The following is a 27663-nucleotide window of genomic DNA, read 5'->3' on the forward strand; positions in this document are numbered from 1 at the left end:
GACGGCTTAAACATCTCATGAGACATCTGTGCTGGTTTTGGAGTAGCAGCTTCTCCAGGCACAGCTAGTCCTGCCTCCATGCTGCAGTTGACATTATTGCTTAGCACGTTGCCACCACCAAAGGAGTAATCATTAATAACAACCAAGCTCTCCAAGCCCAAAGGTGGTATTTGAACCTTAATCGCTCCTTCCATCTAGGGATTTGAAAGTCCTTTGTACTCGTGAACTGGGGCTTGCACCAGCCGTAGGAGGTAGCTGAGCAAACACAAGGTACCTGCTGTTGTGATTAAGCCGTGCTCTTCCACCTGGGTTAATTTTAGCTACTGCAGTTCAGGAAGAAGAAATAACAATAGCAAAAAAGCAGGTATTTGGTGGAATGCCAAAAAGTTGCAGTGACTCTCTCACGGGGCTGGCTTTCGGGAATAATGATAATTGAGACACCGTAGTGGTTGTATAATCATTGAAGTCAAGTGCTTTAAAGAGAATGCAAAAATCTCCACTCGTCTTGCACGGATGAAGAAACTGGGGCATGAACTGGGGAAGTGTCAGCAAGGCCTTTGTCTCCTGGTCTCCTGCCAGGAGGAGGAGGAAGATCTTGAGATGTCCTAAATTGTTCATTCCCTTCCAAAATAAGTGCAGGAACCACTGAGGAGCATACAAAATTATTCTTAATTGTGACCAACAAATGGAGACAACAAATCCTTTTGTGTAGAGCACAATCGCTGACCACATCCCAGAAATCTGAATTCCTTTGTCGTGGCTATGATAGGGCGGGTATGGAAAACCTCTTTTCCAGGAAGCTTCCCTCCATTGGAAAGAAGGATAAGGTAAGATTTGGGATTGTACAGAACTGGAAATGCCTTCATCGTTTGAAGGGGGTAATAATCTGAAGCTCAACAAGCTCAACAAGACGGGAGGGTTGAAGGCACCACTCAGCCAGTGAATGAGGGCAATGGGGAGCATCAAAGCCACCTGTGCAACCCCATACCCCATTTAGCACTGTCCCCATGCATAAGAAATTGGGAGGCAAAGGCAAAAGGAGTCTTGGCTTGCCTACAGATGAGATGTCACATGGACCTGGACGGCCCTCACGTGTTGAGCCCTGCCTGTGTACTTGTTTCAACCAGTGTTTTGCTACACACCCGAGCTGCAAGTGTCTGTCAACACCTTGGAGATGGGTTTAAGCAATAGTCCCTCCCTGATGGGCCCGAAGAGCAGGTCACATCTTCCGCACGTAGTGCCCCTCCTCCAGATGATGCAGCTGAGCTGTCGTGAGGGGCGATTATATATATATATATATATATATTAGGAAAAGGCTGATTCTTAGAAAAATTGGTCCTGGCACCCACAAGAAAAGTTTCTTCTGGATTTGGTTGTGAGTGGTGCAAAGGGCCTAATTCAAAAGTTACTTGGAGGAGAGCTGCTCTGTAAAAATTTACCACAGTACAATTAGGTTTAACTGTGTTTTGGGACCAAATATATTTAACGTGCAAATATTCAATCTCAAAAAAGCAAAAATGAGTAGAGAAAAGCACCAAAAGGAGCAGCCCGGAAGAGCAAGAAGCCTGCAGGCAGCCTGTAAGCTGTTAAAAAGGCTGTGCTGGAGACCTCAGTAAAATATTTGCTTTGACTCAAAAAGAAAACAAAGAGGTCTAAGAAAAATCCCTGCAAGGCATGAAAGGCAGGTCAGGGGAGGCTCTCACAGGGTAGAGCTGTGGTGAACAGACGGCTGACAGAGAACAGCAGCTCCCATACAGCGTGGCCGGTCAGGTTCTGATAGGAGTCAAAAAGAGGGCTACAAAAGAAAGCAAAGATCCCTTTACAACAGATACCCGAAGGAATAGTAGAAATTTCTGTAAATGGCAGAAAGAAGGCGAAAAGAAACCAACATTCATATTTAACCCATGCTGACTCTGTGCCCTGGAGCAGGGCCTGCTCCACGAGGCGCTGAGGCCTGGGAAGTCCAAGGGGTGGACTGGGAGAGTCAGGCACGGCCTCTGTGACCCTCACACCCCTTTTTAGTTGGGCAGGACGAAAGCCGAAAGGAGTTTCTCTGTCTCTCTGGGGGTTGTGCACTTAAGGGTTAGCAGAAGGCCGGGCTCGGCCTTGCACTGCAGGACTTTTGCCCCAGCAGGACGCGCCCGGCCCGGTGTGAGAGCTGAGTGTTACCACAAGGACTCGTCACTCTCACAGCCTGAACTACGGCTAAAAGAGCAAATGCGACCAGATTTTCCTACAGGATTTCCTACAGGAAAATCTGCCGCAGGTGTTTCGAGGCAGACCGTTTTCTCCTCAGCCCTGGCGATATCGCAGAGGCCCAGGAGGCTGTGCTGTAACAGCAGGGATGGATTTTTCCTGTCCTCCAGCAGAGGGTTGTACGACCTCTGTGTCTGCCTCTGAGCTGGCTCCAAGGTCTCCCAGCGCAGAGGTCACTTGCACCACCACATCGGGCACAGATTTGGGGTTGCAGGAGGACCCGAAGCCACCTTTTGGCCCTCTGTGGTGACGCCACCCTGCTCGAGCACAGAAAATGGGCAGTGTTGCCTGGTCCCCCAAATTAATTGAGGAAAGCTGCCATAGCCTTGCAGATGCTTCCAGGCGTATGGTATTGGGAGCATCCCAGCGCGTGACAGTCCTTACTTCTAGTCTTTCAAACACAGAAGACAGCAGCTCCTGCTCAAGTATCTCCTTGAGAAGGCAGACCAAGAGAAGCTGCTGAAGGGTAAATGCAAACTTCTGCCCCTCTCTGACAGCTTCACCCAGGGCTGGCTTCTTCTTCAAGCTGACCTGGGCTCATACCAAAGAGGAAGGTCCTAGAAAACCAGCATGAGGGGAAAACAACAACAATAAAGATGTAAAACATCATGTTGGGGTGGTTCACGTAATGTTTTCCACAAATCGGTGGCTTAAAATATCTTGCATACAGTGGAGGTAATACGTACTGAAAATATTTTAGTGCAGAAGTTATATAAACAAAAAAGTAAAATAAAAACAACCAGAGCTTTCCCTTTTTTCTTTTTATTACTCATAACTATTAGATTTCTGTTTTACTTCCTCACTCCCCCCCACCTTTTCCTATTGCAGATCTTTTTAATTTCTGTTAATCAAGGTAGCGTTAATCAAACCTGTCAAAATTTTCCCTTCTGACAGCAGAAATGATGTAATATTAACAACAGCTCATTAATCCTGTTTCTGGATTTTCACAGAAGTGCTAACTTCCCATTTAACACAACTATTTTTAACCTAATTCCGGCTGATTATTATTTTTCTTTCTGCGGTGACCTATTTTTTACCTTTGTAAAGAATTCATAGGGAAGCACTGAAAATAAATGGAGTCCATGGTTCCTCATTAATGAGTTGTGGGTATTTAGGGAGAAATTCTTGCCGGGATTTATTTGGTAGATGAATTAACTGCCCAGATCATTGATAGCACTCCGATGCACATGACTGCCCCCATCAAAACCCAAAGCACAATGCTGCAGAAGGCAAAAGTAATACTTAGAGCTGGAAATCTTCGCATATCCCTCAAACAGCTGGATGACAATATATTAAGAACTACTTTTTTTTTTTTTTTTGAAGCTACAAGAGCAAAGGCAAGCTTAGGCCCAACACCTTACCATTATTTAGCCATCGGCTCCTAACGTACCTACCATATAGCTCTGGCGGTGAATCAAAAAGGGCAGGACCTGGGCGTTGGAGCACAAACATTTTTACTGTGTAATCCTCAGAGCTCCCCGGGCACAAGTCTGGCTCTTGCATTCTTCCAGCGATTTCCAGATACGGTCTCAAAGCTGGCAGAGACCGGGGACCATTCCCAGCAGGAAATTAAATGCAGTCACTCCATGGCGGAGGCTGAGATTAGAAGTGCTCTGCCTTTTCACCTGGGGACAAATCTGATGCAGGTAAGCAAAGATATGATCATCAAGTAGAATATACTTCTGTGCTCATCGAGCAGTTAAATTGAGTAACGCTAAATGGCGTTGCTCACACTAACCACAAAGCCTACCTAAACAGCAGCTTTAAGATAGCTTCAGGATTATGATTTCCTTCCATGTCATGGGGATGTGAATGAAAGGCATGCCTTTGAAAGACATCTGGTCTGTGGCCATCTGAGTGGACACGTGCTGGTTAAATCCCACCAGATATTTGATCTGGAGGTGGCCCAACATGGCTTGCAAGAAGCTCAGTGTATTTCTCAAGGCAATACTGCAATATTTTGAAAGCAATACCTCCGTTCCTCACAGGAGGACGCTAACGGAGAGGATTTGTTGGACTGCCTTGATTCTCCCCAAAACTGCAGGGATCTTCTGATTGGCCCCTGGATGGTTGTGAACAGCAAGCATCCTTCACCAGCCTCCAGAAACCGCATAAAGCCAAGCTCTGCTCCTTCATCTTAACGTGTCTGGGTGGCTGGCACTGATCCACGGGACTGTTCCAACCTAGAGCCTCCTCTTACCTGGTAACAACCAAAATCTTCTCGTTATTCAGCCTCTCTTCTAACCTTCTATCTTTCTGAAAATTGGTAGAGATTTCACATCTTTCATGTGTTACATGCGTTACACTGTTATAACCTTACCTGTGCAGTAACTCTGGTCTATCAAGTGCTAGTTCAAGCAGTTCTAGAAATTTAAAGTATCGATAAGAAATAAGAGTTTTTGTTGGCTGCAGATAGAGATTTAAGAGGAAATTTTGCTGGAAATCAAGTAGCTCTTGAGTTGAATGAAAAGCAACAGCCTCTAAGCAAGAAAGTGGAGAATTTTAAGCTAACCTTGAAAAAGCTTTCTCCACTTTTTTTTTAGAAAAGCTTGAGAACATGCTTTGTGTTGCTTTGTATAAATACATAAAAATTGTCTTAGTTTGCTTTCTGAATTAACAACTTTAACTTCTGTAAAGCAAATTGAACTTATTGCAATGCGTTGCAAAGTATCAAGCGACCTAGGATAAACACTGGTTAATTAATACAATAATTAAAAGGAGGATTTTAAATTGTATTTTTTTCTGCACAGAAGCTTCTTCCTGTGCCATGGTCCTGTGTATGCTCCAGGGAACACTTAAGGCCATGGACACTGTTATAGAGAAAGTGTGTTCTAGATGACTCTTGGTCTCGAAGAGCATTTTTGTATTTCTCTCCTCAGTCCACGATGCCTGTGGAGGGACAAACCTCTTATTAATGTCTTGGTGTCATTTTTCTGTAGTGACGGCACCTCCCAGCCCGCCTTCTGCCATGAAAATCCTTTGCTTGCTCTTGGCACTCCTCTTTGTGGCATTTCATGGAGCTGCAGGTACGCTGTAAATGATAAAAGCAGATACTGATGTCTCATAAAGGTCTCTGGTCCCCTTTGGGAAGCGGCCAAGCTGCCTCCTGCAAAGTAACTTCACTCATATCATCAAACCTCGCTGGCAGATCACAGCTGATGCATGAAATTAGCAGGCAACCGCTCTGACCAGCAGTTCAGTGCCTTTGCTACTCCTCCAAAAATCCAGTCTGAGTTGAAAGCACGATGGACAGCCCCCTAATTCCCCCTCAGTGCCTGCATTTCCCCCATTAAAGCTTGCCAACTCCTGGAGCACTTTCATCGTCTCTGGCTCACCCTACAACAAACCACCCCTAATCAAATATTCTTAAGCCACACAGAAAAAAAAAAAAAAGACATTGGGTCCCGTGTTTTCCAAATATGCTTGAGGACCTTGTACATGGGTTGGGGAGGCAAAAGATCACGAGTCAAGGTCAAAATGCTGCTGGTACCCTCTGCTTGGTGGGGAATCCTATACAACCACAAGTGTTTTAGGAGGGATTAGGGCTTGATGGGGGGACCCACAGGGTGCTGGAACCCCAAACTCACGTTACTGTCCAGCAAAAGGAGCTGTTTTTAAACAGCATCCTTGAAAATGGCAAAATTACAGTGCAGGGCACTATGAGCACAAGTGTCAGTAAAGTTTTGGGGTTGATCAATGTGGGAATAGGATGGTAAATGTTCTCTGGGGTTTAAGGATGGGAAAAGACCAGGCAGGCCCAGGGAACATGCTGTATTAATTGGCAGTCTGCTCCCTGGGGCAATTTTTCACCCCTGACAACTAACACTGTCACTGATGAAACCCAGACATCCTTCTGGGAATAGTACAAACCATTCCCAAAAGCAGTCTGAATGGGAATATCGTGTTTTATGTGGGAAGAAAGTGTAGCCATGTGGACAAGAGCAATGCTGGGCTGCTTGGCCCAAGACCTAGAGGGCAATGCCTGGCATAGAAGCGGTCATTTTGCATGTGCTGATGGGTTTATCTGTACACAGTGGCCATCTGTACGGACCTCTAGACACCAGGACCTGCTGGGAGACCTGGGTGAAACCTACAGCGAGGACAATAGGCCAGATCTGTGGAAATCCAGGCACACAAAAATAAATCCTCGTCATTCTGCCCCAAGAAGTGGCAGCTTCCCAGCTGAGCTGGTGCAGCTCTCCTGGATTGCAACCAAGTCCTAAGCAATGTTTTCTATCCCGTCTCTGCTGTCTGTTCCTGAAATCTGAGTTTCTAAGGGAGTCCTGGGCTTGGGGATACAATTCTTGTATTTGAAGAAGGAATTAGAGCATGTGTTTGCTTGTACTACCCATAGCCCTCCTCTGGATATTGCATTAGGACTGTAATGGCTCTGGGTACCTTTTTTTTTTTTTTTGTATGGTACAGGCTTTTCCCGTCCTCCAAAGAGTCTTATGCGATGTGGCTATCGTGGGACCTTCTGCACCCCTGGGAAATGCCCTCGTGGGAATGATTATCTGGGGCTGTGCCGTGCTGGGCATTCTTGCTGTAGATGGTAAGTTTAAGATTGGGCTGGGGCAAAGCTGACTTTCCGAATTTTCATTTAACTTCTGTATGGTGGGATTTTCCCCATCAATTCAAGCCTGAAAACCTTGAAATGTTCTTTCCTTTGTGTAGGTTGTAGTGTGACCAGTTGCCCAGGATCTCCAGGGATCTGGGAATGATCTCTTCTTGCATCGCTGGATTCAGGGAACCGTTGTACTGGTTATTCTTTCAATAAAGATTGGTCATTCTTTCAATAAAAGCAGTATCCAGGGAGATTGTATGGCTGTGAGGTGTGTTGTCATCATTTGTTTCTTTAGAAATATTACTCATCTTTAGAAATTTGAACAAGAAATCTGAAAACAGGTTACACCTACCAGGAATGTTTACCAAAATAATTTTGCCTCCTGCTGGGATCAAAGCTGGAGTCAGCCATCACTTCCGCAGGGAGTATGAGGAGTCACTTCTCCAGTGTGATTCTTCCGAGCACCTCTGTTCTGAAAATCTGGGGTTCCCCCTCCTAGCCCACAGCTTTCAGAGCCGAGAACAGCAGTTGTTACGGGAACTGAGGAGGAGACATAAGAACAAGAGGAGGCAGGTGACCTCATTTTAAGATTCAAAGCCTGGTTTTACCCTTGGTTGTTTTGGGCTATATAAATTTGGAGTCAATCTGCAAAATTCATGTCAGGTGCAGTAGCAAGTCAGGTGAGCAGAATTAAACTCACGGCATTTCTTTACAATTAAACAACCCGTATGAAAGGCCAATACCCCTGCTATTCAACCGCTCCTCTTGCAAGAGGTTTCTCCTGCCCCACCCTGAACCCTAACAGAAAACTCAGAAGGTGCAGGTTGCTCTGTGAGCACTTCTTCCTCCACAGTTGGCCTGCCACGGTCAACAGCATCCTTGTGCAGATAAATTGGCCTTGAGCCCAGCACTCAGAGGCTACAGCCCGTGAATAACTTTCTGTTTGGAGCCCAGCTGGCCCGGCAGAGCACATGCATGTGGAGCCACGCTCAGCCTCCAAAGCAAAGCAACCTCAGTTCACAACCAACAGGTTCCGGCTGTCTCCTGAGTCCTGCCCAGGTGAGCCATGGGTTGAGCCCAGGCAAATGAGCACTGTGCCAGAATAACCCTAACCCCAGCTCCCCCACAGCTCAGGGATGCCCGGCACTGATGGTTGGCTTTTAAGGGAAGCAACCCGAGAGCCTACAAGGGACTGACTGTGAGCCCAGAGCCTGCCGTTTGTCGCAGAGCACCTGGCCCCCCTGCAGAACCAGATATTGCCGCAAGTGATTCAGTGCCACCAGTGAAACCACAGCCTTGTGAAGGGCAGGAAACTGGGCCAACGGCCACCTCGCAGGGATTCCCCTGGATGGAGACCTCAGGAAGTTGCCGCGTGGAACCAAACCAGCAATTTGCAGTTTATGTCCTAAGAAGCTTTGCACAACCCACAGCAGCCGAGTGCTTCTTTCACAAACTGGAATGGCACAAGATGTTTTGCACAAAGACCGAGGGCTTTGTGGAGAAGGGTCGGCTTTCATGGCACAAAGGTTCGTGGCACAAAGGTGTACAGGGCAGGAGATCTGCTCGCCCCAGGGCCCCAGCAGCCCTCCCTGCACTCAAAGTTCTCTTTATAGACCGTGGGAGAGACGCAGGATTTTTTCAGGTGGGATTTGTCAGGATGATTTGGGACATCACCACGAGGAGGACATGATCTGTGAGGGGCAGGAGGTGAGGAGCTCAGCCCAACAGCTTCATCACTGCAAAAATCTGCCCGTGGCCAGGAGAGTCCTGCCCATGGCAGCTCCTTAAAGAGCTTCATTAAGATGGTAATTAGCTACATCCCTGTGTTGTTCCTCTTCAACAAACGTCCTAGTTCAGTTTTGGGGTGGGGGAGAGGAGAGAAAGGGCCCTGCTCCTGAGCAGCATGGCTGTGTCCCCCTGGAGGCACAGCTCCAAATGCCTGGTGCAGCTTCCCTCAGCGGGGAGAGAAACTCAGGCAGGAAAGAGCAAAGAAATATGATGAGGGGTTGGGATGCAAGGTATACGGATGTAACCACTCGGAACATACATTATGTATGAGTACATTTTTATGCATATATATATATTTATACACACGCACACATATATACACGATTGATGAATCTGAAATGGGGTTATAAAAGTACACCACCGATCTGCTGAGAACCAGCAACAGATTATATACAGCAAACTCTTACGTGGCAGAGTCATAATTGAAGCTTGTCTTTCAGAGGACTGCCAGCTGAGCGGAGATGTCATCCCGCGTGGCGTCTTCCCAGCAATTTTCAAGCGAAGCATGGAAAGAACACGCTTCACTTGAGGAGAGGAATACAGAGCTCCTTTGTGTTGCGAAAGCACATTGCTTGCCAAGGCCTAACAAACAGGGACGCAGTGTGTGTGTCCCAAGACGTGTCCAGCAAACCACAGCAGCAAACGCCTCTTTCGCAAGGTGGGATGACACAAGACCCGGGGCTGAAGGCCTGGGAATCCTTCTCAGAGCTGTCAGAGGAGGAAGGCGATTCCTTGTCCCCTCTGACAGGGGGAGAAGAGGAAAAAAAATGCTTCTTGGCCAGGCATCCTGAGGTGTCAGCGGTCCCAAGGGACGCTGCCTGCGTGGCAGAAGCTTTGCAGGAGAGGCTGAGGAAGCCGCTGGCCTTTGCCACGTGGTGGGAGCAGCTGGGATCAAAGTGCTGCTGCCGCTGGAAGCAGAGAGGTGAGGAGGCTCCTCCAGCCAGCACCCAGCAGCATCTCCTCCCGGATGGGCTGCCCGTGATCCTCAGTCCTGTCCCTTTGCAGGTGCTGCGTGACCCACGGGCGGGGGCTCTCCTCTTCCTCTCTGCCCTGCTTCCTCTTCTCCCAGGGCTGTGACCCTCTGGGCATCTCCCGGCCATGCGGATCCTGCCTCTCCTCCTTGCTGTCCTCCTCCTGATGCTCCAGGCAGCAGCAGGTAAGATATGCATGAAAAGGGGTGTGGAGGATTTGTCCTTTGTAAATATTTTGTGGAGGGAAATGGAGAATTTGATGATCACAAATCATGTGTCTTCCGTTACTGCAGAACCCCGCCGGGGTCCCTCACACCCCAGATCTTTAAGGAAAGGCTCCTGTTGCAGGTTCCGAAGCAGGGACCTTGCAACAAAGCTCTCACGCTCCTGGGATGAGGCTTCACCACCTTCTCCATACCCCCAGGGCACAGCAGCACTCCTGGAGAGGAGAAGAAAGGAAGCAGGTCCTGCTTCTCCCCGTGATGTCCTCCCTTGTGCCAGGAGGGAGCCAGCTCACGTGTTGGAGACCCTCTCCCAGAGGCTGCTGTGGGATGGTGGCGAGCGTCTCCCATCCACGTGCCAGGAACATCGCCCTGTTTCCATCTGCCTTGGACTTCAGGGCAGGGGACAGTTGTGGTGGGCAAACGTTGGACATGCGGGGGGCAGGACTGTGCTGAGATGCTCTCTTCCTGCTCCCTGTAGGGCTGTCCCTTCCTCGAGGATCGCCCCAGGACTGTGAGCGCCGCGGGGGCTTCTGCTCCCAGAGGTCGTGTCCTCCAGGGATCGGTCGCATTGGCATCTGCTCCAAGGAGGTCTTCTGCTGTCGGAGGTGAGGTCAGGGCTGCCTGGTGGAGGCTGCTTGCCGGGGTTAGAGGTGATGATGTTGGAGAAAGGGGGGAATACACAGCCCAAGGGCATGGGGATGTCCCTGGGTCTCAGCCTGGGAGATGCTGCTGGGGCTGCAGAGACCTGGTGTCCTCCAGAACTTCGCACCAGCACAGGGCCACCACCCACGGAGAGTGTGGGGGCCCTTCCCATGCTGCCACCAGCCCCAGAATCACTGTTCAGAAACAACCCCCAAGGGAGATGGGCATTTCCCTTGAGAAATCCCCACAGAGCTGGGATGGACACTGCCAGACTTTTCCTCCTGCAGGCGATGGTATCCCTGACGGCCTCGGGTTCCTCACGCTCATCTCCACGCGGCACATCGAAGCCACCATGTACCTTCGCAGTGCACCGGAGGCACTGGTGACCCTTGACGGCCAAACCATGGCCCCACGAGCACTTCTCTGTCCCCAATAAAAGGTGATATTCTGTATTCCCACTGCTGAGGAGTCTGTGTGTCCTGGGGAATGGTGTGCTGGTGTGTGTCTCTTTTCTTCATCTCCTTCCTCCCTGGGGGCACAACACCACTGAGTCAGAGCTGGTCACCCCCAGGGCATCTGAAGCCCCAGAAAGAATGAGAGGAAAAGGATAGTGGAGGAGCTGTCCCTCTCCCTTGTGGCTGTTTTGCATTGTTCCTTTGAAGCTATTTCAAGGGACGTGCCACTCTGAGGGTTGAGGTGGCCTTGGTCCATCCCCAGCTGTCGAGCCTGTATTTGTGCCACCAAGAAGATGCTGTGGGGTGTGGGGGGAATCATCCTGCCCCAGAGGAAATAAGGACGGGTGGCCAGGCCAGGGGGTCACTCGGGAGCTTGGGGCCAGGCTGTGGGGCAGCGCTGTGGGCAAGGCTTGGGGCAGACCAACAGCGTTCATCTCAAGGGAGACATGGGGGTGGCCACTGCACTGCCATGGGGCTGTCCCCATGGGAGCTGGTGGGGCAGAGGACATCCCTGTCCTGGGCCAGGGAGCAGGGCAGGGCAGGGAGGGGCTGGGGCTCAACCTCAAGACCCTTCGTCTCTTCAGGATGAATGTCCCAAAGCATTTGTACATCAGAACACTGGGACAGCCCTCTTGGAACTCAGCTCCACAGGAGAGCTGTGGACTCACCCAGTTGGTGTTCCTCTGCTCACTACCTGTTAATCACAGCAGCCATCAGAAAGACAGCGTCCTATTTGTCACATCTTGGCCTGCCAAACACAAAACTGTACCTGTAACGTTAACAGTAGAGAAAAGAAAAATATTATATGTGATCCTGCATGTCATGCACAAGTTGATTACTAAGTAAACTGAGAGGAGAGGGAGAGACAAATATTTTATCCTTTTAAGGGACTGTTTGCTGCTGGGATCTCCCCTAGCCCATCTGCTTTGCCCTTGGCGGGCGGTTCATGCCCAGGCACCGCAGGCTGCGTGCCCGCTGTGCCCCCGGGTGTCACAAGCTGTGTTGCGTGAGGATAACGGTGACGATTGCAACAGCCCCAGCAGGCACCTCAGCAGCCAGGAGGGACGAGGAGCAACCCCACCATGCCCATGCCCATGGGTCTCTGACTGATTGGCCAAGGGCAGAGGCGGCAGCAGGAAGAAGCCCAGCTCCCACCCACCAGCAATGGCATAAAACCCTCATGTTTAGGGCAAAGCAGCACTCCCTGGCCGCAGGGGCACGTGGACACGAGGGATTCCTGTTGGATCTCTTTGTGCCTGAGCACCAAGACCTTCATCAGGTAGGTGCACACCTCACAACTCTTCTGAAGAGAAAGGCTGAGAAAACATCTTTTTCTCGTAGGCGCAGCTAGCCCCTATTTGGGTTCCCCGAAGCTGTGCCCAGGCTCCTGCAGCACCACCTGGGGTTCTCCCCCAGGTCCTCGTCACCACGGTTTGTCTTTTCTGCAGCAGCCCTGTGAAGACCTGCTCCGGGCATCAGCCATGAAGATCCTGTTCCTGCTCTTCCCCTTCTTCCTCCTCTTTCTCCAGGGTGCTGCAGGTGAGAGGGGAAGGAGGGAGATGGGCTGAGGTGTGGATAGCAGTGTCCTTCAGAGGGACCTTTTGGCCTGTGCAGGGATGGGAGAGAGCCCAAGGGGGATGTTGGCTTGGTGGAATGGCTGGCACACAAAGTGTTTTTGTTTTGACCTCCAGCACAGCGTCCCAAAGCCCCCTTCCCTCAAGCCACGATTCCTTTGAGGGCTGGGTAAGGACTTTCCATCAGAGCTCCCTCAGACTCACGGTGCAGCTTGGACAGGGCTGTGGGCTGTGATGAGTGCCCCACTTGACAGCTCTGCTGGTCCAGGCAGGGCTGGACATGCAGCTGGGCAGCCAGCACGCCTTTCCCTTCATCTTCTTGCTGGTCCTCCTCCCTCTCTGCTCTTGTGTGCACCTGTAGGGCTGTGAAAGAGCCCTTCTGGGTGAGACACCTTGCTTTGGAAGACCTACATACCCCAAGCGTGAAGATGATGTGCCCAGATGTTGGCCTCGAATGCATTGAGGGTGTCAGTGCACGCACTCTGCAAGCACTCACAACTCACCCAAATCATCACCTCAACTGTTTTTGTGTCTATGATTTCCCATGGCTCCAGGAAGCTCCCATGCATGCAGACTAAGAGGGGGAATCTGTACCTTTGGGAGATGCCGCTTCCCTTCCAGACCCATTGGGAGATGTTCATCTCTAGTTCCCTGCTGCAGAAGGTAAGGTCTGGATTCCTGGCTGAGGAAAGGAATTCCTCCTTTATCCACTGAAATGGTGGTTACAGAACTCCTTCTAGTCGATGCCTCGTAAATACTCTGCTGCATTTATGCTCTGTGGGAGAGTCCCAGGAAGGGAGGGAAGAGTCCTCATAAATTTTGAACTACCTTTTTGGAGGTTGAAACAGTTCCAGCTCTCAAGACCAATGTGTCACTGGTCCTATGACACTTTTAATGGCTTTGCAGAGGGCATATCCCTGCTGCACAACAGTCAAGGTTTTCCCTGGGAGAAGGGCCAAGGTCACAACCCTGTTCTCGATGACAATGCAAAGACTTGGAGGCAGGGCTACCACCCGTAAACATAACGTGTCAGTGGTGTCTGCAGAAAGGGCTGCTGTTTACCTCCATGGAGGCTGATTCTTTTGCACCATGTATTTGGCTTTCATACCAGAGGAGGTGGGAGCAACTGGGAGCATGGGAGAAGGAAGTTGCAAGCTGGTGACATGCTTTCTGCTTCCTTCTTACAGCACATGGGTTTGATGCCCTGAATTCTGTGAGCAGGATGTCCCCCTCGCTTCTCGCTCCTGGAAACAGCTCCTGACGTCCTCTCCCCTTCCCGCCCCTGCAGTCTCCCCGTGCAGTGCCCGTGGGAGTGGAAGCACTGCTCCTGCTGGGTGCGAGGGCACCCGTGTGCTGGAGACATCCTGCCCCAGGCCTGCTGCCGTTTGGCCAGAGGCTGCTTTTCCGCGCTCGAATAAAGGCGTGCAGTTTGGCATTGCAGCTGGTGGGAAGCGTGAGCATGTCCTTGTGCCAGAGGGTGCCCAGGGGCGCTGTTCCCCACCAGCGCCGTGGGGACGCCGGGGCTGGCAGTCCCTGTGGGGCCAGGCTGTTTGCTGTGGGTGAGGAAGGCGCTGTGCAGGCGCTGCCTGCTGGGGAGGGCGAGCGGGAGCCCTGTGCTGGTGCTGCCGGGCACGGGCGTCTCTTGTCCCGGGCAGCCACAGGTGACAGCAGCGCTGGCTGCATGCAGAGGGCTGTGCCTTGCTGGGCATGGCCAGGGCTGCCCACCCAATCTGTTCTGATGTCCCCATGTTCCTCCTTGTCCTTCCCCAGCATGCTGGAGCCCTGCCCGCTAGGGGCTGTGCTGGGAGCTTGGCTGTGCTCTCCCAATGCTGTGAGTTAGAGCTCTTCTGACACTGTACAAATGAGAAAAAAAATGAAGAATATTGGTCATGATCATAGAGTCACAGAATCCCTGAATATCCTGAGTACAAAATGACCCACAAGGACCATCGAGTCCAAATCCTGGCTCCACAGAGCACCACCCAAAACCAATCCCTATGCCAGAGAGCGTTGTCCCAACACTTCTTGGGCTCCAGCAGGCTTGGACACCAGCAGGATCCTGTCCAGGTGCCCGACCACCCCTGGGTGCAGAACCTTTCCCTCACACCCAGCCTGACCCTCCCCTGTCCCAGCTCCATGCCGTTCCCTCGGGTCCTGTCGCTGTCCCCAGAGAGCAGAGCTCAGCGCCTGCCCCTCCGCTCCCCTCGTGAGGGAGCTGCAGGCCGCCATGAGGCCTCCCCTCGGCCTGCTCTGGGCTGAACAAACCCAGGCACCTCAGCCGCTCCTCACACGCCTTCCCCTCCAGACCCTCCACCACCTTCGTAGCCCTCCTTTGGACATTCCTCAGTAGTTTGATGCCCTTCTGACACTGTGGCGCCCAAAACCGCCCCCAGTGCTTGAGGTGAGGCAGCAGCAGGCAGAGCAGGGTGGGACAATCCCTTCCCTCGCCCAGCTGCAGTGCCAGGACTCATGTACCCTGAGTTATTTGGAGCACAAGTCCTGTGAGGAGCAGCTGAGGGCACTGGGGGTGTTTAGTTTGGAGAAGAGGAGGCACAGGGGAGACCTTATTGCTCTCTGCAACTGCCTGAAAGGAAGGTGTGGGGAGCTGGGGGTGGGCCTCTTCTCACAGGTAACCAGTGATAGGACCAGAGGGAATGGCCTCAAGTTGTGCCAGGGGAGGTTCAGGTTGGAAATGAGGAGACATTTCTGCTCAGAAAGAGCAGCCAGGCATTGGGACGGGTTGCCCAGGGAGGTGGTGGAGTCACCGTCCCTGGGGGTGTTCAAGGAGAGGTTGGACGTGGTGCTTAGGGACATGGTTTAGGATGTGACACTGGTAGTCGGGGGATGGTTGGACCGGATGATCTTGGAGGGATTCTCCAACCTTAATGATCCTGTGATTTCTGGCCCTCCTGGCTGCCAGGGCACGCTGCTGCCTCAGATCCAACCTGCTGTCAGCCAAAACCCCCAGCTCCATTTCCGCAGGCTGCTCTCAAGCCTCTCCTCCCCCACACTCTACATCTAGCTAGGGCTGCCCCGGCCCAGGTGCAGAATCCCAGCTTTGCTCTTGGTGAACTTCATGACCTTGGTGACGGCCCAGCCCACTACTCTGTCAGGATCTCTCTATAAGGCCTCTTACCCCTGGGGGGAATCCACAGCTCCTCCCTGTTTAGGCTCATCTGCAAACTTAGAATGCGTTTGAGTCCTGCATCCAAACCAGTTAAAAAAACACTGATGAGATCTGGCTCTAAAATGGAGCCCTGGGCATCCCAATGGGGACTGTCTGCCAGCTTAATGGAACCCCTTTTACTATAACCCCTTGACCCCGACCCCTCAGCCACTTGTTTGCTTATGGTCTTTTGTTCTTGCCTAGCTTGATGCGTGGCATTTTCTCCAGAAGGACACTGTGAATGCCAGTGTTAGAAGCTGTACTGATATCAATGATCCTGCACATTGCATGCTAGCTGACAATTTCAAAAAATTGCGAGGATGCCTGAGGGAAGCCGCCTTCTCCTTGCAGGGTGCCCGTGCTGCCATTGCCTGCCCCAGCCCATCTTCTTTGCCCATGGCGGGCGGTTCATGCCCAGGCACCGCAGGCTGCGTGCCAGCTGTGCCCCCGGGTGTCACAAGCTGTGTTGCGTGAGGATAACGGTGACGATTGCAACAGCCCCAGCAGGCACCTCAGCAGCCAGGAGGGACGAGGAGCAACCCCACCATGCCCATGCCCATGGGTCTCTGACTGATTGGCCAAGGGCGGCAGCAGGAAGAAGCCCAGCTCCCACCCACCAGCAGTGGCATAAAACCCTCATGTTTAGGGCAAAGCAGCACTCCCTGGCCGCAGGGGCACGTGGACACGAGGGATTCCTGTTGGGTCTCTTTGTGCCTGAGCACCAAGACCTTCATCAGGTAGGTGCACACCTCAGAACTCTTCTGAAGAGAAAGGATGGGAAACATCTTTTTCTTGTAGGCACAGCTAGCTCCGATTTGGGTTCCCCAAAGTTGTGCCCAGGCTCCTGCAGCACCACCTGGGGTTCTCCCCCAGGTCCTCGTCACCACGGTTTGTCTTTTCTGCAGCAGCCCCGTGAAGACCTTCTCTGGGCATCAGCCATGAAGATTCTGTTCCTGCTCTTCCCATTCTTCCTCCTCTTTCTCCAGGGTGCTGCAGGTGAGAGCGGAAGGAGGGAGATGGGCTGAGGTGTGGACAGCAGTGTCCTTCAGAGGGACCTTTTGGCCTGTGCAGGGATGGGAGAGAGCCCAAGGGGGATGTTGGCTTGGTGGAATGTCCGGCACACAAAGTGTTTTTGTTTTGACCCCCAGCACAATTTTCCAAAGTCACCTTGTCTCGAGCCTCTCCGTGTGACTTTTGAAAATCTCTCAGCAAGTTGACTCTAGAATCTCTCTGGGCAAGATGTGCAGTGCTCTGACCCATGTTGCAATTATCTTTACAATGGCTTCTCTGTGCATGTCTTTCTATTGCAACAGGAAATTCTGTCCTCTGCAGAATAAGAGGGGGAAATTGTCGTGTGCGGGGCTGCCAGTTCACTGAAAGACGTATTGGGAGATGTTCAGGTTTCATACCCTGTTGCAGCAGGTAAGGTCCTGGCTGAGGAAAGGGATTCCTCCTTTGTCCACTTAAATAATTGTTACAGAACTCTTCCTAGTCCACACCTAACCACCAGCATCTGAAGAATACGCTCCACAGGAGAGGCCTGGAAAGGAAGGGGATTGTGGGTTCGGATGTGTGGGTTCAGCCCTGTGTGGTGCTGAAGGACCCTAAGCTTAGCCAGCACCTCCCCATTCTGCTCAGCCCCACAAGGCTTGCCCAGCCTTTGCAGAGGACTCTCCCATGCTGGCAAAGGGTTGTGGTTACCTTTTGGAGATGGTCAAGGACACGGTCCTGTTCTTGATGCTTCTGCAAAGACTCGGAGTCAGGGCTACCAGCACTAAGGAGGGCACAGTTCTAAGCCCTCAGCAGTAAGGCCATGAGTTCACCTCTGGGCATTTGACTCTTATGTCTCAAGACTCGTTTGTCCTTGGAGAGGAGGTGGGAGAGAGTTGGAGAGAGACAAATGGGAGAAGTTTCAAGCAGGTGCCATGCTTGTCTGCTTTCTCTGTACAGGACATGGGGTTGATGCCCTGGATTCTGTGAGCAGGATGTCCCCCTCACTTCTCACTCCTGGAACCAGCTCCTGACGTCCTGTTCCACGGGCCTACAATTGTTTGGCCAGAGGCTGCTTTTCTCCACTCGAATAAAGGCGTGCAGTTTGGCATTACAGCTGATGGGAAGCGTGAGCGTGTCCTTGTGACAGAGGGTGCCCAGGGGTGCTGTTCCCCACTAGCGCCTTGGGGTCGTCAGGATGGCAGTTCTTGCGGGGCCAGGCTGTTTGCTGTGGGTGAGGAAGGCGCTGTGCAGGCGCTGACTGCTGAGGAGGGTGAGCGGGAGCCCTGTGCTGGTGCTGCTGGACATGGGAGGCCATTGTCCCGGGGAGTCCTGGGTGCTAGCACAAAAGTACAAAGGGACCCACAAGGACCACTGAGTCCAAATCCTGGCTCCACAAAGCACCACCCAAAACCAACCCCTATGCCTGAGGGAATTGTCCCAACACTTCTTGGACTCCAGCAGGCTTGGAAACCAGCAAGATCCTATCCAGGTGCCCAACCACCCCTGGGTGCAGAACCTTTCCCTCACACCCAGCCTGACCCTCCCCTGTCCCAGCTCCATGCCGTTCCCTCGGGTCCTGTCCCTGTCCCCAGAGAGCAGAGCTCAGCGCCTGCCCCTCCGCTCCCCTCGTGAGGGAGCTGCAGGCCGCCATGAGGCCTCCCCTCGGCCTGCTCTGCTCTGGGCTGAACAAACCCAGGCACCTCAGCTGCTCCTCACACACCTTCCCCTCCAGACCCTTCACCATCTTTGTAGCCCACCTTTGGACACTCTCTGGTAGTTTTATGCCCTTCTGACACTGTGGTGCCCAAAACCGCCCACAGTGCTCGAGGTGAGGCGGCAGGAGGCAGAGCAGAGTGGAACAATCCCTTCTCTTCACCAGCTGCAGTGCTGGGCCTGATGCCCCCCAGACTGGAGCAGACGTCCTGTGAGGAGCGGCTGAGGGCACTGGGGGTGTTTAGTTTGGAGAAGATGAGGCACAGGGGAGACCTTATTGCTCTCTGCAACTGCCTGAAAGGAAGGTGTAGGGAGCTGGGGGTGGGCCTCTTCTCACAGGTAACTAGTGATAGGACCAGAGGGAATGGCCTCACATTGTGCCAGGGAAGGTTTAGGTTAGAAAGTAGGAGACATTTCTTCTCAGAAAGAGCAGTCAGGCATTGGGACGGGTTGCCCAGGGAGGTGGTGGAGTCACCGTCACTGGTGACAACCAGTACTAGAACCTGTACTGAAATCAATGATCTTGCCCATCGCATGCTAGCTGTCCATTTCAAAAAATATGAGAGGACACCTGAGGGAAGCCTTCTTCTCCACCCAAGGTGCCTGTGCTGCCATTGCCCTCCAGGCACCGCAGGCTGCGTGCCCGCTGTGCCCCCGGGTGTCACAAGCTGTGTTGCGTGAGGATAACGGTGACGATTGCAACAGCCCCAGCAGGCACCTCAGCAGCCAGGAGGGACGAGGAGCAACCCCACCATGCCCATGCCCATGGGTCTCTGACTGATTGGCCAAGGGCAGAGGCGGCAGCAGGAAGAAGCCCAGCTCCCACCCACCAGCAATGGCATAAAACCCTCACGTTTAGGGCAAAGCAGCACTCCCTGGCCACAGGGGCACGTGGACACGAGGGATATCTGTTGGGTCTCTTTGTGCCTGAGCACCAAGACCTTCATCAGGTAGGTGCACACCTCAGAACTCTTCTGAAGAGAAAGGCTGAGGAAAAATCTTTTTCCTGTAGGTGCAGGCAGCCCCTGTCTGAGTTCCTGAAAGCTGTGCCCAGGCTCCTGCAGCACCACCTGGGGTTCTCCCCCAGGTCCTTGTCACCTTGGTTTGTCTTCACTGCAGCTGTGTGAAGACCTGTTCCGGGCATCAGCCATGAAGATCCTGTTCCTGCTCTTCTCCTTCTTCCTCCTCTTTCTCCAGGGCACTGCAGGTGAGAGGGGAAGGAGGGAGATGGGCTGAGGTGTGGAACTGTGGCAGTGTGGTCCTCCATGTCCAGGGAAGCAATGCCAGTTGTTGGAGTGATTCAAAGGTTAGGAGGGACTGTTGAGAAGAAGCCTTCTGAGTGGTCTTTGCAAGAGGACATGGAATTGGGGTGTAGAAAGAGTTGAGAACAAAAGGCCTGGCTTCCTGTGGGGTCAGGAAGAGGTTTGGCTGCAGGTTGCAAGCCTGTGTTCAGCTGCTCCTCTGCTCTTGCCTCTGAAAAAGCTCCCGTCAGCAAGGCTGAGGTTAGCACAGCAGCGTCTTTCAGAGGGATCTTTTGGCCTTTGGGAGAGAGTCCAAGGGGGATGTTGGGTTGGTGGCTGGCACTCAGACTGGTTTCGTTTTGACCCCCAGCACTGCGTCCCAAAGCCTCCTTGTCTCGAGCCTCTCCGTGTGACTTTTGATGATCTCAAAGTAGGCTGTCTCCAGAACCTCTCTTGACAAGCGGTCCCAGTGCTCTGACCCATGTTGCAATTATCTTTACAATGGCTTCTCTGTGCATGACTTTCTCTTGCAACAGGAAATTTTATCCAATGCAGAATTGGAGGGGGAATTTGTCGTTTTGGGGGCTGCCAGTTCGCTGAAACACAGATTGGGAAATGTTTCGGTTTCGTACCCTGTTGCAGCAGGTAAGGTCCTGGCTGCAGAAAGGGATTCCTCCTTTGTCCTTTGAAATGATTGTTACAGTACTCTTCCTATTCCACACCTAACCATCAGCATCAGAATGCGCTCCGCAGGAGAGGCCTGGAAAGGAAGGGGATTGTGGGTTTGGATGTGTGGATTCAGCCCTGTGTGGGGCTGAAGTACCCTAACCTTAGCTAGTACATCCCCATTCTGCTCAGCCCCACAAGGCTTGCCCAGCCTTTGCGGAGGACTCTCCCATGCTGGCAAAGGGTTGTGGTTACCTTTTGGAGATGGTCAAGGACACGGTCCTGTTCTTGATGCTTCTGCAAAGACTCGGAGTCAGGGTTACCAGCACTAAGGAGGGCACAGTTCTAAGCCATCAGCAGTAAGGCCATGAGTTCACCTCTGGGCATTTGACTCTTATGTCTCAAGACTCGTTTGTCCTTGGAGAGGAGGTGGGAGAGAGTTGGAGAGAGACAAAAGGGAGAAGTTTCAAGGAGGTGATGATAAGTTTTCTGCTTTCTCTGTACAGGATATGGGGCTGATGCCCTGGATTCTGTGAGCAGGATGTCCCCCTCGCTTCTCGCTCCTGGAAACAGCTCCTGACGTCCTGTTCCACGGGCCTACAATTGTTTGGCCAGAGGCTGCTTTTCCCCGCTCGAATAAAGGCGTGCAGTTTGGCATTGCAGCTGGTGGGAAGCGTGAGCGTGTCCTTGTGCCAGAGGGTGCCCAGGGGTGCTGTTCCCCACCAGCGCCGTGGGGACGCTGGGGCTGGCAGTCCCTGTGGGGCCAGGCTGTTTGCTGTGGGTGAGGAAGGGGCTGTGCAGGCGCTGACTGCTGAGGAGGGCGAGCGGGAGCCCTGTGCTGATACTGTCGGGCACGGGCGGCCATTGTCCCGGGGAGTCCTGGGTGCCAGCACAAAGGTACAAGGGACCCACAAGGACCACTGAGTCCAAATCTTGGCTCCACAAAGCACCACTGAAAACCAATCCCTATGTCTGAGAGCATTGTCCCAACACTTCTTGGACTCCAGCAGGCTTAGAAACCAGCAAGATCCTATCCAGGTGTCCGACCACCTCTGGGTGCAGAACCTTTCCCTCACACCCAGCCTGACCCTCCCCTGTCCCAGCTCCATGCCGTTCCCTCGGGTCCTGTCGCTGTCCCCAGAGAGCAGAGCTCAGCGCCTGTCCCTCTGCTCCCCTTGTGAGGGAGCTGCAGGCCGCCATGAGGCCTCCCTCGGCCTGCTCTGCTCTGGGCTGAACAAACCCAGGCACCTCAGCCTCTCCTCACACACCTTCCCCTGCAGACCCTTCACCACCTTCATGGCCCTCCCTTGGACACTCTCTGGTAGAAGCAATGCCAGTTGTTGGAGTGAATCAAGGTTTTGGATGGACTGTTGAAAAGAAGCCTTCTGAGTGGTCTTTGCAAGAGGACATGGAATTGGGGTGTAGAAAAGGCTGAAGAAGAAAGGCCTGACTTCTTGTGGGGTCAGGAAGGGGTTTGGCTGCAGGCTGTAGCCTGTGTCCAGCTGATCCTCTGCTCTTGTCTCTGCAAGAGCACCCATCAGCAATGCTGAGGTTAGCACAGCAGTGTCCTTCAGAGGGATCTTTTGGCCTGTGCAGGGATGGCAGAGAGCCCAAGCGGGATGTTGACTTGGTAGTATGGCTGGCACACAAAGAGGTCCTATTTTGAGACCTGGTGTTTCAGAACAGTGTCCCAAAGCCCCCTTCTCCCGAGCCATGATCCATGTGAGGGCTGGGTAAGGGCTTTCCTTCGGAGTTCCCTCAAACTCACGGAGCAGCTTGGACAGGGCTGTGGGCTGTGATGAGTGCCCCACTTAACAGCTCTGCTGGTCCAGGCAGGGCTGGACACGCAGCTGGGCAGCCAGCACGCTTCTCCCTTGGTCTTCCCACTGGTCTTCCTCCCTCTCTGCTCTTGTGTGCACCTGTAGGGGTGTGAAAGAGCCCTTCTGGGTGAGACACCTTGCGTTGGAAGACCCACATATGGCAAGCATGAAGATGAGCCTACATGTTGGTCTGGAACGCATGGAGAGTGTCAGTGCTTCTTCAAGCACTCACAACTCACCCAAATCATTACCTCAACTGTTTTTGTGTCTATGATTCTCCATAGCTCCAGGAAATGGCATAGAATGTGGACGATATGGGGGATTCTGTACCTTTGGGAGATGTCCCTTCCCTGCCACGGCTATTGGGAAATGTGCAGATTTCGTTCCCTGCTGCAGAAGGTAAGGTCTGTGAGAAATACCTCAATAATGTTCTCAGGGAGGGTCTTGTGTGAAGCTATTTTACTCGCGATTGCAATGGTGGGCATCCTGCAAGCAGGAACACCCAGCAAACGTATATCATAACCTTATATTCCCTATTACCCTGCATTTGATTCCTACTGCTTCCTCACTAGCTTAGTAGTACAGGTTCACAAACTATTTGATGCTTATTACTGTATCATATATGTACAATTTTATTTGACCAACCTTTAATTTCTCCTCTTCCTTTTCCTCCCTTCTTCTGTCGTGACTAGAGGCCCGCAATTTTCTGTTTTTAATGATTTTGCACTGTTGGCCTTGTTTTTCTTACCTATCCTCCTTATTCTGGGACAGTGAGACCTTCCCCTTATCTGCTTAACATACTCCCCACTGCTATGCCACTGTCATGCCTGCACAATCACTTTTGAATATGCAAGGTTAATGGAATTTTCCACTGCAAAACCACGTTCTACTGCAAAAACACAGCTTTGTATCTCACAGGTCTAGCATCCTGGATGTGGAAAGGAATTCCTCCTTTATCCATTGAAATGGTCGTTACGGAACTCTTTCCAGTCAATGCCTGGTAAATACTCTGCTGTATTTATGCTTTGTGGGAGAGTCCCAGGAAACGAGGGAAGAGTCCTCGTGGATTCGGAAGCGCCCTTTTTGGGGCTGAAACAGCTCAAAATCCCAAGACAAACATTACCATGCAGTCCCGTGATACCTTTGCAGCTTTGCAAAGGGCATATCCCTGCTGCACAACAGTCAAGGTTTTCCCTGGGAGAAGGGCCAAGGTCACAACCCTGTTCTCGATGACAATGCAAAGACTTGGAGGCAGGGCTACCACCCCTAAGCATAACGTGTCAGTGCTGTCTGCAGAAAGGGCTACTGTTTACCTCCATGGAGGCTGATTCTTTTGCACCATGTATTTGGCTTTCATACCAGAGGAGGTGGGAGCAACTGGGAGCATGGGAGAAGGAAGTTGCAAGCTGGTGACCTGCTTTCTGCTTCCTTCTTACAGCACATGGGTTTGATGCCCTGAATTCTGTGAGCAGGATGTCCCCCTCGCTTCTCGCTCCTGGAAACAGCTCCTGACGTCCTCTCCCCATCCCACCTCTGTAGTCACCCCGTGGAGTGCCCGTGGGAGTGGAAGCACTGCTCCTGCTGGGTGCGAGGGCACCCGTGTGCTGGAGACATCCTGCCCCAGGCCTGCTGCCATTAGGCCAGAGGCTGCTTTTCCCCGCTCGAATAAAGGCGTGCAGTTTGGCATTGCAGCTGGTGGGAAGCGTGAGCGTGTCCTTGTGCCAGAGGGTGCCCAGGGGTGCTGTTCCCCACCAGCGCTGTGGGGACGCCGGGGCTGGCAGTCCCTGTGGGGCCAGGCTGTTTGCTGCGGGTGAGGAAGGTGCTGTGTGTCCCGGGCAGCCACGGGAGCCAGCACGAAGGTACGAAGAGACCCACAAGGACCACTGAGTCCAAATCCTGGCTCTACAAAGCACCACCCAAAACCAATCCCTATATCTGAGAGCGTTGTCCCAACACTTCTTGGGCTCCAGCAGGCTTGGACACCAGCAGGATCCTGTCCAGGTGTCCGACCACCCCTGGGTGCAGAACCTTTCCCTCACACCCAGCCTGACCCTCCCCTGTCCCAGCTCCATGCCGTTCCCTCGGGTCCTGTCGCTGTCCCCAGAGAGCAGAGCTCAGCGCCTGCCCCTCCGCTCCCCTCGTGAGGGAGCTGCACGAGGCCGAGCTCCCCTCGGCCTGCTCTGCTCTGGGCTGAACAAACCCAGGCACCTCAGCCGCTCCTCACACGCCTTCCCCTCCAGACCCTCCACCACCTTCATGGCCCTCCCTTGGACACTCTCTGGTAGTTTTATGCCCTTCTGACACTGTGGCGCCCAAAACCACCCCCAGTGCTTGAGGTGAGACAGCAGCAGGCGGAGCAGAGCAGGACAATCCCTTCTCTTGACCGGCTGCAGTGCCAGGCCTGATGTCCCCCAAGCTATTTGGAGCACAAGTCCTGTGAGGAGCAGCTGAGGGCACTGCGGGTGTTTAGTCTAGAGCAGAGGAGGCTCAGGGGAGACCTTATTGTTCTCTGCAACTGCCTGAAAGGAAGGTGTGGGGAGCTGGGGGTCGGCCTCTTCTCACAGGTAACTAGTGATAGGACTAGAGGGAATGGCCTCAAGTTCTACCAAGGTAAGTTCAGGTTGTAAATGAGAAGACATTTCTTCTCAGAAAGAGCAGTCAGGCATTGGGATGGGTTGCCCAGGGAGGTGGTGGCGTCACCGTCCCTGGAGGTGTTGAAGGAAAGGTTGGACGTGGTGCTTAGGGATGTGGTTTTGTGGGTGACATTGGTGGTAGGGGGATGGTTGGACCAGATGATCTTGAAGGTCTTGGCCAACCTTAACCATTCTATGATTCTATGGTTTAATGGTGGACTTGGCAGTGCTCGCTTCTGGGTTGGACTTGGTGATCTCAGAGTTTTTTTCCACCTAAATGATTCCTTGATTCCATGTTAGGACAGAGGCACAACCAGTGTCGCTCATTAGCTCAGCTTTGGCCACCAACAGGTCCCTTTTGGAGTGGGCTGGACCTGGCTCTTGTCTGACATGGGGCAGCTGTGGGGCTCTTCTCTCAGAGGCCACCCCCGCACCCCCCTGGCTTCCAAACCCTCTCCAAGGAGTCCCAAGATGTCGTATCATTAACAATATGCGAGGACGCCTGAGGGAAGCCTTCTTCTCCTTGCAGGGTGCCCGTGCTGCCATTGCCTGCCCCAGCCCATCTGCTTTGTCCATGGCGGGCGGTTCATGCCCAGGCACCGCAGGCTGCGTGCCCGCTGTGCCCCCGGGTGTCACAAGCTGTGTTGCGCGAGGATAACGGTGACGATTGCAACAGCCCCAGCAGGCACCTCAGCAGCCAGGAGGGACGAGGAGCAACTCCACCATGCCCCATGCCCATGGGTCTCTGACTGATTGGCCAAGGGCAGAGGCGGCACCAGGAAGAAGCCCAGCTCCCACCCACCAGCAATGGCATAAAACCCTCACGTTTAGGGCAAAGCAGCACTCCCTGGCCACAGGGGCACCTGGACACGAGGGATATCTGTTGGGTCTCTTTGTGCCTGAGCACCAAGACCTTCATCAGGTAGGTGCACACCTCAGAACTCTTCTGAAGAGAAAGGCTGAGTAAAAATCTTTTTCTCGTAGGTGCAGCTAGCCCCTATTTGGGTTCCTGAAAGTTGTGCCCAGGCTCCTGCAGCACCACCTGGGCTTCTCCCCCAGGTCCTTGTCACCTTGGTTTGTCTTCACTGCAGGAGCCCAGTGAAGACCTCCCCCAGGCTTCAGCCATGAAGATCCTGTTCCTGCTCTTCCCCTTCTTCCTCCTCTTTCTCCAGGGTGCTGCAGGTGAGAGGGGAAGGAGGGAGATGGGCTGAGGTGTGGACCCATGGCAGTGTGGTCCTCCATGTCCAGGGAAGCAATGTGATTTGTTGGAGTGATGCAAAGGTTAGGAGGGACTGATGAAAAGAAGCTTTCTGAGTGTCTTTGTAAGAGGTCATGGAAGTGGGGTGCAGAAAAATCGTTGGAAAAAAGTCCTGTCTTCTTGTGGGGTCAGGAAGAGGTATGGCCACAGGCTGCAGCCTGTGTTCAGCTGCTCCTCTGTGCTTCTCTCTTCAAGAGCTCCCATCAGCAAGGCTGAGGTTAGCACAGCAGCGTCTTTCAGAGGGACCTTTTGGCCTTTGGGAGAGAGCCCAAGGGGGATGTTGGGTTGGTGGAATGGCTGGCCCTCAAAGTGGTTTTGTTTCGACCCCCAGCACCGTGTCCCAAAGCCTCCTTGTCTCGAGCCTCTCCGTGTAACTTTTGAAAATCTCTCAGCAAGTTGACTCGAGAACCTCTCTGGGCAAGGTTTGCCAGTGTTCTGACCCATGTTGCAATTATCTTTACAATGGCTTCTCTGTGCATGTCTTTCTATTGCAACAGGAAATTCTATCCAATGCAGAATAAGAGGGGGAAATTGTCGTTTTGGGGGCTGCCAGTTCGCTGAAACACAGATTGGGAAATGTTTCGGTTTCGTACCCTGTTGCAGCAGGTAAGGTCCTGGCTGCAGAAAGGGATTCCTCCTTTGTCCTTTGAAATGATTGTTACAGTACTCTTCCTATTCCACACCTAACCATCAGCATCAGAATGCGCTCCGCAGGAGAGGCCTGGAAAGGAAGGGGATTGTGGGCTTGGATGTGCGGATTCAGCCCTGTATGGTGCTGAAGGACCCTAAGCTTAGCCAGCACCTCCCCATTCTGCTCAGCCCCACAAGGCTTGCCCAGCCTTTGCGGAGGACTCTCCCATGCTGGCAAAGGGTTGTGGTTACCTTTTGGAGATGGTCAAGGACACGGTCCTGTTCTTGATGCTTCTGCAAAGAACTCGGAGTCAGGGCTACCAGCACTAAGGAGGGCACAGTTCTAAGCCCTCAGCAGTAAGGCCATGAGTTCACCTCTGGGCATTTGACTCTTATGTCTCAAGACTCGTGTGTCCTTGGAGAGGAGGTGGGAGAGAGTGGGAGAGAGACAAAACGGAGAAGTTTCAAGGAGGTGATGATAAGTTTTCTGCTTTCTCTGTACAGGATATGGGGCTGATGCCCTGGATTCTGTGAGCAGGATGTCCCCCTCGCTTCTCGCTCCTGGAACCAGCTCCTGATGTCCTGTTCCACGGGCCTACAATTGTTTGGCCAGAGGCTGCTTTTCCCCGCTCGAATAAAGGCGTGCAGTTTGGCATTGCAGCTGGTGGGAAGCGTGAGCGTGTCCTTGTGCCAGAGGGTGCCCAGGGGTGCTGTTCCCCACCAGCACCATGGGGACGCCGGGGCTGGCAGTCCCTGTGGGGCCAGGCTGTTTGCTGTGGGTGAGGAAGGCGCTGTGCAGGCGCTGCCTGCTGAGGAGGGCGAGCGGGAGCCCTGTGCTCGTGCTGCTAGGCACAGGCGGCCATTGTCCCGGGGAGTCCTGGGTGCCAGCACAAAGGTACAAGGGACCTACAAGGACCATTGAGTCCAAATCCTGGCTCCACAAAGCACCACCCAAAACCAATCCCTATGTCTGAGAGAATTGTCCCAACACTTCTTGGACTCCAGCAGGCTTGGACACCAGCAGGATCCTATCCAGGTGCCCGACCACCCCTGGGTGCAGAACCTTTCC

At 52.8% G+C, this 27663-nt stretch overlaps 2 protein-coding genes and 1 long non-coding RNA gene across 4 annotated transcripts; all 3 read left to right on the forward strand.

The window, feature by feature from the left end:
* Window positions 1-3718: 3718 nt before the first annotated feature.
* LOC308192471 (gallinacin-4-like) lies at window positions 3719-6812 on the forward strand (the record flags this gene model as incomplete). Its single annotated transcript, XM_080586072.1, has 4 exons — window positions 3719-3902; window positions 4301-4459; window positions 5196-5282; window positions 6682-6812. The coding sequence occupies exons 3-4, from the start codon at window positions 5225-5227 to the stop codon at window positions 6810-6812; spliced, it is 189 nt and encodes a 62-aa protein (XP_080442198.1). The 5' UTR covers window positions 3719-3902; window positions 4301-4459; window positions 5196-5224.
* A 5210-nt stretch (window positions 6813-12022) lies between these two features.
* LOC308192467 (gallinacin-3-like) lies at window positions 12023-27254 on the forward strand. Its single transcript, XM_080586068.1, has 4 exons — window positions 12023-12179; window positions 12349-12439; window positions 16954-17062; window positions 27099-27254. The coding sequence occupies exons 1-4, from the start codon at window positions 12081-12083 to the stop codon at window positions 27109-27111; spliced, it is 312 nt and encodes a 103-aa protein (XP_080442194.1). The 5' UTR covers window positions 12023-12080; the 3' UTR covers window positions 27112-27254.
* LOC308192476 lies at window positions 19068-20915 on the forward strand. 2 transcript variants are annotated; one of them, XR_013948829.1, is made up of 4 exons: window positions 19068-19296; window positions 19434-19553; window positions 20124-20232; window positions 20760-20915. It is a non-coding gene; the product is annotated as an uncharacterized lncRNA (long non-coding RNA). The 2 variants fall into 2 exon arrangements; XR_013948830.1 differs by having other exon boundaries at window positions 19073-19296; window positions 19466-19553.
* Window positions 27255-27663: the final 409 nt, after the last annotated feature.

Source organism: Anser brachyrhynchus (genome assembly GCF_964034855.1).
Source record: "Anser brachyrhynchus genome assembly, chromosome: 3".
In the NCBI taxonomy this organism is placed as follows: Eukaryota; Metazoa; Chordata; class Aves; order Anseriformes; family Anatidae; genus Anser; species Anser brachyrhynchus.